Source organism: Dipodomys ordii, unplaced genomic scaffold (assembly GCF_000151885.1).
Source record: "Dipodomys ordii isolate 6190 unplaced genomic scaffold, Dord_2.0 Scaffold51, whole genome shotgun sequence".
In the NCBI taxonomy this organism is placed as follows: Eukaryota; Metazoa; Chordata; class Mammalia; order Rodentia; family Heteromyidae; genus Dipodomys; species Dipodomys ordii.
The window spans coordinates 644,576-660,695 of record NW_012267267.1 but is presented as its reverse complement, the minus strand read 5'-3'; the positions used below and the strand labels follow the sequence as shown (position 1 = coordinate 660,695).

The following is a 16,120-nucleotide window of genomic DNA, read 5'->3' as shown; positions in this document are numbered from 1 at the left end:
TTGAGCCACAATACCACTTCTGGCTTTTTTCTGCTTATGTGGTGCTGAGGAATCGAACCCAGAGCCTCATGCATGCAAGGCAAGCACTCTACCACTGAGCCACCTTGCCAGCCCCCCTAATGTCCTCTTCTTAAAAGACAACAATCATTTTGGACTAGGTCCCACCCTAATGATCTCATTTTAACTTAATGTCTTCTTTAAAGATTATCTCTCTAAATGCAGTCATGTACTGAGGGTACTGAGGATTAAGACTTCAATGACTTCAATATATGAATTTGGGGGAGAGGTACAATATAGCTCTTTATTAGAAAGAGGAAAGTGAACAGATGCCAGACAGAATATACAATGTAGAGAATTATCTGTTGGGACTGAGGATGCCTTAGTGGTCATTTGCAGTAAGTGCATGCATAAGGCTCTGCCAGGGTTGTGGATAGCAAGACTGCCTTACCAGCAGATACTCTTGGGAAAAATGGATATAGCACTGGTCTAAGAAGTATATTTTTGCCAGGTGCCAGTGGTTCACCCCTGTCATCTTAGGTTCTCAGGAGGCTGAAATCTGAGGATCCAGGTTTGAAGCCAGCCTGGACAAGGAAGTCCATAAGACTTACCTCCAATTAATCACCAAAAACACAGAGGTGGAACTTGGCTCACATGGTAGAGTATAAGCCTTGAGTGGAAAAAGCTAAGGAACAGCACCCAGGGCCTGAGTTCATGCCCCTGTATCAGCACAAAAACATGTTTAAATTTTTTTATTTTATTTTATTGTAAAGATGTTGTATACAGAGAGGTTACAGTTACATCAGTAAGGTGCATTTCTTGTTGGGCATTATATTTTCTAGCTGAGTGTCGGTGGCTCACACCTGTAATCCTAGCTACCCAGGAGGCTGAGATCTGAAGATCAAGGTTCCATGAGACTTATCTCCAATTAACCACCAGAAAATCAGAAGTGGTGCTGTGGTTCAGTGGTAGAGCACTATTGAGCTGAAGAGCTGAGGGACAGTGCCCAGATCCAGAGTTCCAGCCCCAGCCCCATGACAAACAAAAATATATATTTTTTTTCTTTCCTAGGCAATGGAGCCAAGTGGTGCAGTGTGGCTTCTTTATGGAAAATGGAAAGGAAGAGGAGTAGCAGCAAAAGAAAAAAAAAGAATAGCCACTTGGGAGGCTACTTTTAGTAGTATGAACTCCAACAGTCTTAAGTGATGTGGGCAAAGGCAGATCTGGTGGCCCTGGGAACGGCTTCAGGTGAATAGAGAAGCAAAAGTTAGAGAGGTTCATGACCCCCTAATGTTCCCCCAGTACAGCCTAGGAGAATGTGTCTCTAGCCCAGCCCCCAGAGCCAGCTCCCTGCCTTCCTCTTCCCTTCTAGAGATGAACAATAATAGGCAGCCATGGGTCGAGGTCTCTTCACAATATCACATTGCAAAAAAAAAAAAGTCCAATGCAGTGTAGTGACTTGCCAAGATAAGCCTAATATCTAGATAAGATCAGAGTTTGTTTTAGAAAGAAAATAAAGCCTGATGCTCTGGAGAATTCAGCCTGATTCAAGTAAGGACTGTAGATTCAATGCCCTGAAATTTTCATTCTGACCCAAGAAGAAAATCAAAGAACCGTCTGAAGCTGAGAGAGAAAGAGAGCACACAAATGGGTTTCTTCAGCCCTGTGATGGCAAAGATGGATGCTGGGGGCAAACTAGACTGCAGAGAAGGGCTAGAGCTCCTGGGAGGGGCTTAGAAGGAAAGCCTGGAATCTTAGTTGGGAGTGAGGATTTCAAATTGTATAATCAGCCTAAACTCAGGGTTTCCAATGATGAGGTCATCACTGTAGTGATGACAGTGATTTTCTTCCCAAGGACAGATGACAGAGCAATTCATGGATGAACAAACCAGGACACCAAGGTAAGCCTGTAGACTTCCATAACCAGAAAGGAAAGCGGACAAGGGCCACAGCCAGTGCCACTCTTCCAGTGCAAAAACCTTGCAAGAGAAACGAGGAAAGGGACAGACCTCATACCAGTAACCAGACAGGACAATCTTTTCTTCTTTGTGCCAAGACCATAAACCACAAGAAAGGCCATCTGAGGCCATTATCTCTCCCAGAAGTTTCTTCAGTTGGCTATGGTATGTATCTTCCTATGGTTCCCTCTGCCTATGCTACTATTCTCTCCCCCTTCTCTCTCTCTCTCTCTCTCTCTCTCTCTCTCTCTGTCACCTCCTTAGGTAGCATTCTCTAAACTCCCCTCACACACACTCCTTGCAGAGTTAGGTGGCCCTTTCAGCCTGAAAGCCAACGGATATCGCAAATACCAATGTTTCCTACATGGAATAGACCAGAGATCCTCAATTGAGGATGATTTTTGCCTCCCTAGGGACATCTGGAAACAGAGACTAGAATTACTGCTATACATTATCCATTGCATAGGTGGAAGCTCCCTCCGCCTCAAAGAATTATTCAATAATGCTGAGCTGTCATTGAGAAGTGAATGCCTAGCCAGAACTACATCTCCCAGCCACCTACGCAGTTGGGTATAATCTGATACAAGGTCCTAGCCAGAAATGGAAACGAGTGAACTGGATACCAAGAAATTATGGCTAGCAGAACCACAAGACAGAAGTAGCCTGGGTCTCCAAGTCTCCCCCCACAGGAAAGTCATCTACCAAATCACAAACAGCACAGGACCAGTATATGAGAAATTCCCATTGGCAGTGTTAGCGTTGAGGTAGTGGAAGGTTGTTGTAGCAGCTAGCAATGCCCTTATACATCTTTCCTCATTTTTCCCATGGTACTCTGTGTAGTCATTCATTAACTCTTCAGTCATTCATTGATTCCACAAACATTTGATGCTGAAAAGACTAATATTAAAAAATAAGACATTACCAGTGGACCTTGATCTGGGAGAATGTTGATGGTTTATTGAGAAGAGTTAAATGGCAAAGCACAATTTATTATGCTAAAAGAGCTACAGGGTGTGATGAAAACAAGCAGCTTAGGCTACAGGGAGAGAGGCAGGTGAGAAGTAGCACTTTCCAGAAAGAAAGCAAAGTAGGCCAATGGGTGAGGGAAGGTATAACATGAGGAATCTCCAGCAGCCCAGGATCCCGGGGCAAAGACAAAGGGCACAAGGGAGCGACCAATCTCTCTCTTGTATGGCTCTCCAGGCTCTGTAATTGTCAGCTCTCTAATTCCCTCTCACCTAGTCGACTGACAGCTCCTAAGGCAGCCAAAACCTTGCTGTGCCTCCCAAGTCCCCACTTTCTGTATTGTGCCCAGCAATTTCTATTCCTGGGTAATCTACAAGGCCCTCCCTCCCTTTCAGCCTGTTCAGAATGGAGCTATCCATCCCATCTAGTCTCTGCTCATTTCCTCATCTCATCAGGAAATGGTTTCCACATCTATCCAGGTTATTGAGCCAGAAACTTTAGGGTACACCCTATACTCCCCTCCCACTCAGCTTTCAGACCCTAACACTCTCAGATCCTAAGCAGTGACCCCAAGTTCCAGAACAGAGGTGTACCACCTCTCTTCTTCCAATGTGTCTTCTTTGATACCAATTACCTTTTTAAAGAACCAACCTGACTTCACAGGGCTCCTCTGCCTTCCGAGGACTGCCTGCATGGCCTACAGAGTGAAATCCAGAGCTCCCACTTGACCTTCCCTATAAGAGCCTCCCTACAAGAGCCTTGCTTTCTGGTCAGACTCAAGTTTTCCTCCTCCTGACAATCTGAGGCTCTCATACTCCTGCAAGGAGTCATGCTTTCTTTCACCCTTTCCTCAAAGGTATGAATTTCTCTGCCTGGAATGCTCTCCTCCTCTTCCTGTGTCCGAGCTTTTACTACTTTTCCTTCAAAATTCAACATAGGGTCAGTTCTTCCAAGTAATCTCTGCTGGATAGAGGGACAGATGAATTAGGTAGGTGAGTGAATGAACAGTGGACAGATGGATGGACAGATGAATTGGTGGATGGATGGGTGGATGGATGGAGAAATGAATGGGTGACTGATTGAATGCATGCTTCAGTAGTTTGTCAGTAATGTTTGTGGAAGGGACTCAAAGGTATCTCTCCTCTCAACTTCATTCTTTGAATTCCTTGAAGAAATGCCCTCACTGAGTTATGATTTAACGTTATGCTCTCTGTCTTCAGAGAACCCCGATGTGAGAAACTGACCAACTTAATGGCATTTCTGTCTTTTATGAAAACAGAATTGAATATATGGCCCACTATGTCATTCAGTGTCCTTTATACAAGGACTCATGATAAATTCATGCTTGGGGTTATTTCCAGGAAACATTTTGTCTCTGCAGATGAAGATGTGTATTTTCTGCTGTCAGAAAATAAAAACTCTGCCACCCGACGTGTTTCCATTTTTGCTTTAGCTGACAAATAAGGATACCCAGTTTTATTACCTTATTACCTCCATGCAGTCTGACCAATTCAGGTCCCCGAAAGTAGCAACTCTTTCTGCCTTTTTTTAGAGGCAGTCTATTCTAGCTTTATTCTTCAGTGCCATATTTTGTACTTTTTAATCTGAAAGCTGCCTCAAATCAACTCAGCAGTAAGCTAGTTGAGGTCTTAAACACATGCATCTTGATGACCAGAGGCTCAGCATGGAACTCAAGGAAGGCAGGACAAAATACCAAGCTTCTAGTTGACAAGGACCCTATAAAAGGCCTTTCCAGGAATCCCTGGAATACCTATTATAACTAGGATCTGACAGAATGATCAAAGCATAAGGGGATGGGTCAACTAAATTCGGGGTTTGTTACTGCCTTCCTGGGGTACCTCTGCAAGCTATCTTCTTTTCCCCTGTTAACTATGGTCTCCCTTTCCCCGAGCTTTAGGTGGAGAACTCTTAGACCGCCATTTTTACATTACAAGGTTGCTATAATAATAACAGCTGATAATGGTTCTTTCATTGAGAGGACATCATGAGCCAGGCACTGGATTGAGAACTCTTTGCTATGTGAGCAAGGAAAGAGACAATAACAAGAGCTAACCTCACCCCCAGAAATGGCAAGATATTGCTGATGATATTGCCAGGAGAGAGATGTCACTGAGACATAGCTTTGCTTCTAGAACACTGGAAGCTCCTTTTCAAAACCTTGGAGATGGTTAGCTTTTCTGCAGCCCTGTTGCTAAGACAACATCTAGGGAACCCATTCCCATAAACATGGTGTAACTTCCTCTTCCTCCACTTCTCATTGCTTGTTCCTTAAGATGTTTACCTGAGCTGGGTGCTATAGTCCTAGCTACTCAAGAAGCTGAGATCATGGCTCAAAGACAACCCCAGCACAAAAGTCTGTAAATCTTATCTCCAGCAAAAAGCAGGAAGTGGGAGTGTGGCTCAAGTGGTACAGCACCAGTCTTGAGTGAAAAAGCCAAGGGGAAGCACAAGGCCCAGTATCACCACTAAAAGAAGAAGGAGAGGAGGAAGAGAAGGAAGGAAGAGGAGAAGGAGGAAGGAAGAGGAGGAACAGGAGGAAATAAAAGAAAAATGGAAGAGGAGGAAGAGGAGGAAAGAAAAGAAAAATTTGCCTGAGATTTAATCTAATTTGCCCAGCCTCTGGGCAGCCTGATCCACTAGGCAAACTATTCATCCTAGGAATGAAAGCAAGAATCTTTTCTATGGTTTTTCTGGGTCTACAAAAATGTTGAGATATAAACATTTCCATTAGTAGCCCCACCATAGAAAGAAAGAAACCTACAACACTGAAATCAGTAAATATTTAATTAAATGCAAAGTGTAACACTATGTCAACTTCATTAACTGTAGAATTTAGTAGTCATAAAAATTTCATTACATTTGATCACAATTTGTAGGTTGGAATTTTCTCATTGCATAAAATTTCCCTGGTAGGCACCAAGTTTGGTGGGCAGTCATAACTGATCATAAGTTAAATAAATTACAGCCAAAAGCTTTCAAAACAAAATAGCCAAAATCCTCGTAATTTTCTTTTCTAGCTGGAAAGTTCCATTTATTGTGAGAGAAGGGTGAAATGAACAAAATGCATTCAGATGAGAAATGAAGCCTATAGAGTAAGCCAGTTTGAGGCCTATATGGATTTCTATTTTTGTGTTTATTTATTTATATTGTTATTTATATTTTTGCTGTTCCTAAGGTTTGAACTCTGGACCTAGGTGCTGTCCCTGAGCTCCTCTTACTCAAGGCTAACACTTTACCACTTGAATCACAGCACCACTTCTGTTTTTTACTGTGATTAATTGGAGATAAGAATCTCTGAGACCTGAGACTGGGAAGGTGGCTCAGTGGTAGAGTGCTTGCTTTGCATGCCTGAGGCCCTGGGTTTGATTCCTCAGCACCACATAAGCAAAAAGAAAAATGCCGGAAGTGGCTCTGTGGCTCAAGTGGTAGAATGCTAGCCTTGAGCTGAAGAGCTGAGGGACAGCGCCCAGGCCCAGAGTTTAGGCCCCACAACCAGACCCAAAAAAAGAATCTCAGACTTTCCTGCCCTACTGGTTTGGAACCACAGTCCTCAGATCTCAGCCTCCTGTGTGGTTAGGATTACAGACATGAGCCACCAGCTCCTAGCTTGCTTGTTTTTGAGACAGGGTTTCAGCATGTAATCCAGGCTGAGTTTAAAGTCTCAGTCTATCACTCAGCTTCCTGAAAGCTTATTCTCTGGAGTTTTTGTCTTCAGTGCTAGGAATCCAACCAAAGGCCTTGCTCATGCTAGCGAAGAATTTTACCCTAAGGTAACTGCCCCCCCCCACCCTGAACCTCTTATTAAGATGTGTTCTTGAGGAGAGAGGGAAGTTGACATAGGATACCTCTGTGGGCCCAGGATGGTCTAAAAACTCATTATGTAGCTCAGGCTGGCCTCAAAACCATGATCATCTGCTTTCACCTCTCCAGTGCTGGGATTACATGTATGCACCAACATCGTACTCAGCCTAATTAAGATTCTTAGAGTCCAGGGGCTGGGAAGGTGGCTCAGTGGTAGAGTGCTTGCTTTGCATGCATAAGGCCCTGGGTTTGATTCCTCAGCACCACATAAGCAGAAAAAGCCAGAAGTGGTGCTGTGGCTTAAGTGGTAGAGCACTAGCCTTGAGCTGAAGAGCTGAAGGACAGCGCCCAGGCCCAGAGTTCAGGCTCTACAACTGACAAAAATCAATCAATCAATCAATAAAAATACAATAGCCACTACCACTTAAAATAAAAAGATTCTTAAGAGTCCAGGGTATCCCTACTTTGCCAGATTCTCTAACCTGTCTATATTTGTGGCAAGGATAGGAGGCAGATGATAAAGTCTTTTCTGTAAGATTGGTAGGAAGTGTCACTTCCTCTGTGGCTTTCCTGGTTCCACACAGAAAAGGAGGAAAAAAATACCCAGAATCCTTCACAATGATAGGCAACATAGTAAGTGCCAGACTACCTTCCAAGCTCTTTACATGCATTATCTCAATTGTCACAAAACAACTCTACGAGGTCAGTATTTTATTATCTCTGTTTTGTAGAAAAGCCAACTGAAGCATAAAGAAGTTGAACAACCCGCCCAGGGTTATATGGGTGGGTAGTAAGGGGGAATTTAAGAACCCTTTCAAGCTAAAAATAATTCTTAGATAAAATACCATCTGTGGCTATTAACCGCCACACTTCAGGCTCTAAAAAAAAAGCAAAGACCAAGTCAAGCCTCTCTTCTTTGTGACTCTATCCAGTAGTTCTGAGTGCATAGATTCCTGTGCAACATGAATGTAACTTCATGCATGTTGAAAGGAGACTGGAATAAACTCGTCTGTCCTACACCTGCTCTGTTTTAATTAAAATTTAAACACCACATGGTGGCTCGTGGCTACCATATTAAATGTAACTTCTTAGTTTCTAAGCAATAACATTAATGCGAAATCTTCATGAAGCTGTGTCTCTGTCTAGGCTAGTGGACTTGATTCATCTCTGGTCCCTGTGCTTTACACAGTGTGGCCCAAGAGAGATACTCAAAACCAGCCTAGCTGCTGGGCACTGGTGGCCTATGCCTGGAATCCTAGCTACTCAGGACGCTGAGATCTGAGGATAGTGGTTCCAAGCCAGCCTGAACAGAAAAATCCCTGTGAGACTCTCATCTCCAAAATTAACCACTCAAAAAAACCAAAAGTGGAGCTGTGGCTCAAAGTGGTAGAGTGCTATCCTTGAGCAAAAGAGCTCAGGGACAGTGCCCAGGTCCTGAGTTCAAGCCCCACACCATTCCTGACAGAAAAAAGAAAAAAAGTAGCTTGGAAAGGAACAATCTCCCCAGTTGTCTCCCCTCCCCCTTCTCCCCCCATCCCCAACAAAAGTTCTGGCTCAGAAACTGGCAGGTGTGTCAATGCAATCAACAAGCAAACCAATATACTGCAGGGTTATGTGCTTCTGCTGGGCCAGGTGTTATACTAACAATTACTATGTGTTAAGCAATTACTAATAGAACAACTAGGACAGTTCTACAAAGTCAGCATTCTTTAGCATTCATTATCATCATGCTATTTTACAGATGAGGAAACCAAGTGTTTTATGAGTTGAATTGAGCCCTCTCAGAATTCATATGTTAAAGTCCCAACTCTGGCCCTCAGAATGAGGCAGCATTTGGAAGTAAGGCTTTTAAAGAGATGGGCCCTAATTCAATATAACTAGAGTACTTTGGAGATAAGATTATAACAAGGACATACACTAGGAGAGACCCTGTGAAGACAAAGGGACAAGAGTCATCTCTACACCAGGTAGAGGGTCCTCAGAATGAAACCCATCCTGCCAGCACCTTCATCTTGAGCCTCTAGCTTCCAGACATGTGAGGAAATAATCATCTATGTTTTAACCCATGATCTGTGGTACTTTGTTATGGCAGACCTGGGGAAAAAATACAAGGTACATAATAACTATTGAAATCTGAATTTGAACCCAGGTGGCCTGATTCTAGAGACCATGTGTTTTGTAATAATAGACATGTTCTCTATGCTGTCCAAAATGATAAAAATTAGGCACATTGGACTCTAAAGCACCTTGTGGCTGGTGTAGGTAAAGACTTGAATTTTTAATGTTAAAATACACTTCTAATGCCAGGTGCTGGTAGCTCACATCTGTAATCCTAGCTACTCCAGAAACTGAGATCTGAAGATGGATGGTCAAAGCCAGCCTGGGTAGGGACATCATGAGGTTCATACCCCCAGTTAACAACCAAAAGGCTAGAAATGGAGCTGTAGGAGAGCTCCAGCCTTGAGCAGAAGAGTTAAGGAACAGAGCTCAGGTCCTGAGTTCAAGCTCCAGTACTGGCACATACACACACACACAAACAAGTAAAATTCAACTTCAAATGGTACCATGTGGCTAGTGGCTGCCACACAGGATGTAACTTTGTATAGTTTCTAAGCAGTAATGTTTATGCAGAATAAGTACACTTCTCTGTGTACTTAAAAAAATGCTTCCATCCTTTCTCCTTATCCCTGTTGTATTTCCCTTTATTCCAGTCCTTTCTGATTTAGTCCCTCCTGCATGGTTTCCTGATAAGGTACAGAGAGAAAGAAAGAGGGGGAGGGCTGGCTTTCCTGAATCCTGTGGCCTAGGCAATGCAGGGTTGTTGGCACTCTGCATTAAGCATGGGTGTTAGCCAACCAAATGCCAAGCAGCACAAACACAGAGTGACATTTTCAGAACTATTAATATTTCATCAGAAATGATCACTTTTCCTTTAAATACACTATCTTAAAAGGTTTTTCTACATTCTTAACTATAATTTTATTCAGTCTAGGTCCTCAGAATTTTCCCCAAAGGAGCACAATTCCAATTTTATAATGAAAATGAAAGGAGGATGAAGCTCAGATTTCAAAACTCAGAGTCAACATTTCCAGGAACTCAGCTCATCTGTAAAGAGCAAGACTGTGTATTAGGCACCTACTGCATGCCAGACACTGTATAGACAGTATACTATCCGTCCATCCAACAAATATTTATTGAGTGCCTACTGAGTGCCAGAAATGTTATTATCATTTTTCAGAACAGAGTTTTCTGTCATCCTTCCAATCCATCTCAAGTGTCCTTCCTAGACCACCATCTAATGGTGCCTGTCCTTCCCTCTCCATTGCTTAGCTTTGTTAGGTATTTTCTACCAGAGCCTTTATTTCATCCATAATTATAGCTTCTCACCTTACTGGTTAGCAATTTGTCCTCCTCCATTGGAATATGACTGCTTAAGAGCAAGGGCTGGACACATTTTGCTCACCCTCTTGCTTTTCCAGTGCCCAGCAACTCAACCTGGCACAGAAGAAGGGCCACATGGGTCTTGGGGGATGGAAAAGCAGATGCCAGGTTCACACAGCTAGAATACAAGGCAGTATCAACCCTGCAGACTTCTCCAGGCTGCCATCTTCTCCTGTCTGCCTCCACTCTTTTCCCTTCTTTCTCTGCCTTTTGGAAGTCCTTCCCAGGGTGGGGAACAACTGCTGGCTTAGGGGTCAGGCAGCTGGGGCAGAGGTGTTGCGTCAACTCTCAGTTTAAATGAGCAACAGGTACCTATCATCAGTGAAGAACTAATGGAGCCACTGGGCAGACAGGCTTTGTGACTCATGCTTGTGATCCTAACTACTCAGGAAGTGGAGATTTAAGGATCAGGGTTGGAAGCTAGCCCAAGCAGAAAAGTCCATGAGATTCTTATCTCCAATTAACCAGAAAAAAAAACCCACAGGAAGTTGAGCTGTGGCTCATGCAATAGTTCCAGTAGAGCAAAAAAAGCAACATGAGAGTACAAGACCCCGAGTTCAAGCTTCAGAGCTAGGGTCAGCCTAGAGGTCAAGGACAGGGATCTAGTCCTAGAGTCCTGGGGTTTGAATCTCAGTCTCCCACTGCCTAGTGGACCTTGGAATAACCCCTTTGTGACTTTGAAACTCAAGTTTCCTCCCATCGTGCAGGACGGTTTGAGAAGTTGGTCCTCCTTTCATGAGCCTGAATAGGATTGAATATGGGTCCAGTTCTTGGCACAAAGTCAGAGCTCCTTCCAGAAAAGCAGTTAGGAATAAAGCCTGGCAGACCTACGGGCAGGCGAGTGTGGAGGGACAGGATGCTGCCTCAGTCCCTGGGAGGTCCAGCTGTCTGTGCCCCACCCCACCCCACCCCCCACCCCCCACCGCCCCTGCGCCCGCGCGCACGCGCACGGAGCCGTTTGCGTTTGAACCTACAGAAAGAACTCCAGAGCTCGACGGACCGCAAGGGGCTGGGAGCCATTGGCAGACAAACTGCCCCGCCTGGCCCACCAGCGCCCTTTTAAGGGTTGGGACCCGCAGGGTGCCCATCTCAGCCCCGCGCGGGGGAGGGGCGGGTGTCTTCTGGGGGGGCGGTGGGTCTTAGGCAAGTAGGGTGGCCCACCCGGTGGCAGGTTGGAGATTGTTTCCCCAGAAGGAGCAACAGCCACGCAGCCTTGGGAGACAGGGACCGAAGCCGGCAGCAGGGAGAGCAAAAGCCAGGCCCTAAGACTGGGCCGGGGCCCTTAGTCCTCCGTGTGGTCAGGGGGGGTGGGGCTGAGGGTGTCCCAGGAAAGTCCAAGCTCCAGAGCCTCCATGGTGGGCTCCTGCTCACACGGAGCCTAGCATGGTGCCAGGCCCTCGACCCCGCCCTCTGTATGGCTTGCTGGGCAAGAATGGGCTGAGCCCCAGGCACCACAGAGAATCACGGGGTGTCGCCACTGGGGCCTGCCAGCTTTTGCGGGGAGAGCCCATCCTCCCCCTCCAGCTGTTCCCAGATGTCATTCTGCCCGCCCAGGCACCTGGTTCCTGAGCTCCGAGGGATTCCACGGTTACTAAGCTACTGGTTTTTGTTGACTTTTAAATATTTTCTTCTAAGGGGGAGGGGGAGGAGGGCCAAAGTCAGGGGAGAGCAAATCAAAACAAGCCAAAACAAGCCCCAAAGAAGGCCACCCTCCGTCCACCAGCCCCACACAAACCAAAGGCCTTTGAATATAACGGCTTGGCTGGAGGAACGGCCAGACAGAACTGAACTGCTGTTCCCAGGCCCCATCCTCAGCTCCCTTTCTGGTGAATGAGGGGCGGTGGATGGTCCCTCTGTCTTCCAGCCCTGGGTGGACAGAGGGGCTTCCAGAAAGAAAGAAGGATGGCCAGTGGGAATGGACTCCCTTCTTCTTCGGCCCTGGTGGCCAAACGTCCTTCCGCCCTGGGCCCATTCCCCAGATATGTCTGGATCCACCAGGACACACCCCAAGACAGCCTAGACAAGACTTGCCATGAAATCTGGAAGAGGGTTCAGGGCTTGCCTGAGACCCTGCAGCCCAGGACCACCATGGAGCAGCTCTCTGCCCCCATGGTTGGGACTCCAAGAGACCATGAGCTCAGCTTCCAAGAAGAGTAAGTACCCTTCTATCTGGTTGGCAGCAAAGGAGGAGGGGAGGAGTTGAATTCTGACCTTCTGGGGGAATGTTCTGGACCACTGTTTAGCCTGGTTCAACTTTAAATGTTGAATTCTTTCCCTCCACATCCGTAGTCCTGTGTCTAAAAAAAAAAAAAAAAAACCTTTATAGAGCTGACCAAGGTCCTGAAAGTCGCCCAAGGGAAGGTCCCTGCCAGGGTGGCATAGCACACCATCCTTTCATTGGCTCACTAAGGGAGCTAAATGCACAAACACCGCCTTCCCCACCCCACCAGAATGGCTCTGAAGTTCTTGATGAGACATCCTAGCCAAAGTGGAGAGCTAGATGGTTCATGACTATTCCCAGAGGCAACTAGAAGATCCTTCCTAGTCAGGCATCCGCACAGATGAGCCTGCTGGTTTTAAACCACATCTGGAATTTCCTAATACAGGGAGCCAGCTGTCCCATTCAGCCTCCACAGAAGCGCCTGCAAGAGCACACATCAAAATATTTACTGGGAAGGCATTGACATATTCAGAGGACATAATAGAAAATTAAAGTGCGGGAAGATGGTTGTAAATAGCCAGTTTCCTGGATGGGAAAATCCCCTGTCTGGAAATAGGAGAGCGAAGTGTTTCTCCACTAGGGTAAAAGTTGCAGAGATATTCTTGGGGTTGAATATTTGCAAAGAGAGAGAGGAAGAAAGAACCAACCTTGTTAGGAAAGGGAAGGAGATCACCTTGGGTTACAAGTGCCACTGATAAGCATTTATTTGATACCTCATCTCTTCACAGTGGCCTCCAAATGTTAATTAATCTTCCCAGAGTCCCCACGAAGCAGGTATTACTGTCCCCATTTTACAGATGGACTAAGTGTTAATAATTAAGTGCTAATTGATAATTAGGTGATAATTAAGTCTTGTCTACTCCAACACATGCTCCAGCTCAGTTCAGAGATTCTCTGAGCTGAGGCATTTATCAGCTGCCTCTGCTTCTGGGATACCTAAGCAAAGTACTAAGAAGAAAAGCAAAGTAAACCTGATCATTCATGTCTTGTGTACTCCCTGCTAACCTTTTTCAAGCTTTTTCACTTGCTACAGATGAAGGCAAAAAGCACTATGGCTATCCCTTTCTTCTCTGGCCCTGTGCTCAGCATGGCATGGCTCAGACAAGAATGATCTGCCTACAGCCAAAATCCTGCTGTCAGGCCTTTTGGTGGCACTGAGCTCTTCTCTCCTGCCCATTGCCATCTGCTCTGAGACAAGAGCCTTGGCAAAGGGACTTGGGGGCTGGACTCAGCTCTCATTGGCCAAGGAGCTGATTGTCCACTTTGTAGACCAAAGGTCAGTAGCAATTTCCAGTAGATGGCACCCTCTCTGCCAGGTCACACTGAATTAATGGAGACAGAGTCTACTTCCAGTTTGTACTTGGCCGAAAGTTGAACTGGCGCACCTCTGGCCAGTTGATTCACTCCATTTGGCCTTGATTTCCTCATCTGCAAATTGAGGATGATGTGCTTGGCCTTGTCCACCTCAGAGTTGATAATGAGGATCAAATGTGATGGGAGACAAGGAAGTGAAAGATGCATTAGATAGAAGAGGCCACCCTTGATATGCAGTGCATAGACTTGAGGCATTTGTGTCTTTGTCATTGTCACTGCTGTTGGCTTTAATCTTGGGCATCACATTGTGCCCTACAGACCCTAGGATGATCCAACAGCTCCCTTGGAGTGAAATAGGCTGGGTGGTAGGCCTTGATCTCCACTTCATCCAGAGCTGTTCAGCTTATTCTGTTTTACTCACCGGAGTTCTAAGTAAGGTTATATTGGCAAAGAATTGTGCTACTGAGAAAAGAGCTAGAAACCATTAACTTACATTGGGGGGGGGGCGGGAAATACATTTTCATGGTATAAACCAACATGTAGAGCTACTGGAATTAAAAAAAAAAGTCTGGGCAGGTAAAGTCAAAGAACCCCAGCTTCAGCTGCCTTGTGCCAGCTATTTAGTTAGCAGCTGTTTATCTGAGCCTTGTTTTCCTCATTTGCCAAATGGAGATGGTAACTGTGTTTTACATGGTTGTTGGTCACTAAATATGATAAAAAGTCCTGGTAGCAATTAGGATTTGTAAAAATCCCTTATAATAATTTCTTTAAGCTATACAACTTTCACATAAGATAGAAGCAATTTTAAATACCTTATCTTTTTTTCTTTTTACTTTTTATTTCATAAAACTTCCAACTTATAAAACAGCATAGTACAGTGACCACCTGTGTCCCTAGCACTGAGTTTTAATAATTATTAAATTGTACCATTCTGGTTTCAGTTGCTCCCTTCCCCATTTTTAAATAAAGCTCTCTCTCTCCCTCTCCCCCACACCCTCACTCTCTCTTTAATAGAAGAAGCAACTGAGGGTTGATTTTTTTTCAGGGGAGGAAAGGAAGGGTTCTTTTCTTTGTATTAAGTCCTACCCATTAGGGAGGTGGTCGTTTGAGAAATGAAACCTGGGACCATCTTAGCCATAATGTGACACTGGTGGCTTCTTGCTCTTTTAAAAATGTGGTGTTTTGGGTGAGTCATGACATTTGGGAGTCCCCTGTTGTGAGTGATTACACATAGATTTCAGTCCAGGGAGCTGTCCACAGTATGTGCATGCGTGCGTGATGCTTGCAAGCCCACAAGTCTTTCTGCTGATAGACTTGGTTGTGGTGATGTCTTCTTCTAATGGGAAGCTAGGTAAGTTCTAAAATTCTAGTTATCCGAATTTTTTTCTTGACCCTATCCTTATATGTCATAAAACCCCAGACATCTCAAGTTAGATAGCACTCTCTGAAACCATTTTCTGCCACTTGGATCCTTGCCAAGTAGGTGCCCGCTTGCATAGATTATTTTTTATATAGTTTTTTAAAAATGTTACTAATTTTATCTATTTCTTTCTTTATATGATACCGAGGAATTGAATGTAGGGTCTCATTCATACTAGGCAAGCACTCTACCAATAAGCAAAATTACTAGCCCTCACATATATTCTTAGATAAGGAGATATCTACCAAGGTAGTTCTGACCCCATTTGTGAACTCTCTCATAAGGTCATTTTCTTCCTGTAACTGAAGTCTGTCTCTATCAGACTAATACTCATTGATCTGGATTCTGCCCTTCAAGGGCTCCAAAATAAATCTATCCTCTCCTCTCAATAGCTCTTTAGGTGGTAAGAGATGACAGTCACATCCTAGGATTTCTTGTCTCTACAAGCTAAATGCCTCTGGTTTTCGGAGTTACCCTTCACATGCCAACTTGGTTGTTTTCCTGCTTGCATTACTGGTCCTCGAGACACTGGGGTTCCCAGAATCAAGTTCAGTAATCTAGGCATAGTCCAGTGTGTGCTGACTCGGTCTTCACTGCCTACAGACTGTGTTCCTGTTAGTGGCCATTAATACCACACTCTTTTCCTTGTATACTAACTTTGCTCTATAAACACATCTGGAGTTCATTGATTGAAATATTTACTAAGCCTCTATCATGTGTGTGAAACTGTACTAAAAGTTAGAAGAGTCAGGTCCTGGTGCCTCACACATCAATCCTAGCCTCTCAGGAGACTGAGATCTATGGATTGCAGTTTGAAGCCAGCCTGGGCAGCAAAGTCTGTGAGATCCTTTTTTTTTTTTTTGGGTCCGGTCGTGGGGCCTGAACTCTGGACCTGGGCACTGTCCCTCAGCTCTTCAGCTCAAGGCTAGCACTCTACCACTTGAGCCACAGCACCACTTCCGGCTTTTTTCTTTTTGCTTA

The 16,120-nt window shown here is 44.9% G+C and overlaps 1 protein-coding gene across 1 annotated transcript in view; it reads left to right on the top strand.

Annotated features, from left to right (window-relative positions):
• The first annotated feature begins 12,014 nt into the window (after positions 1-12,014).
• LOC105988833 (chromosome unknown open reading frame, human C1orf94) overlaps positions 12,015-16,120 on the top strand; it is a 34,323-nt gene continuing 30,217 nt past the window's right edge. Inside the window, exon 1 of the mRNA XM_013020570.1 lies at positions 12,015-12,337. Coding sequence (XP_012876024.1) covers positions 12,015-12,337 — 323 coding nt within the window. The remainder of the gene's footprint in view (positions 12,338-16,120) is intronic.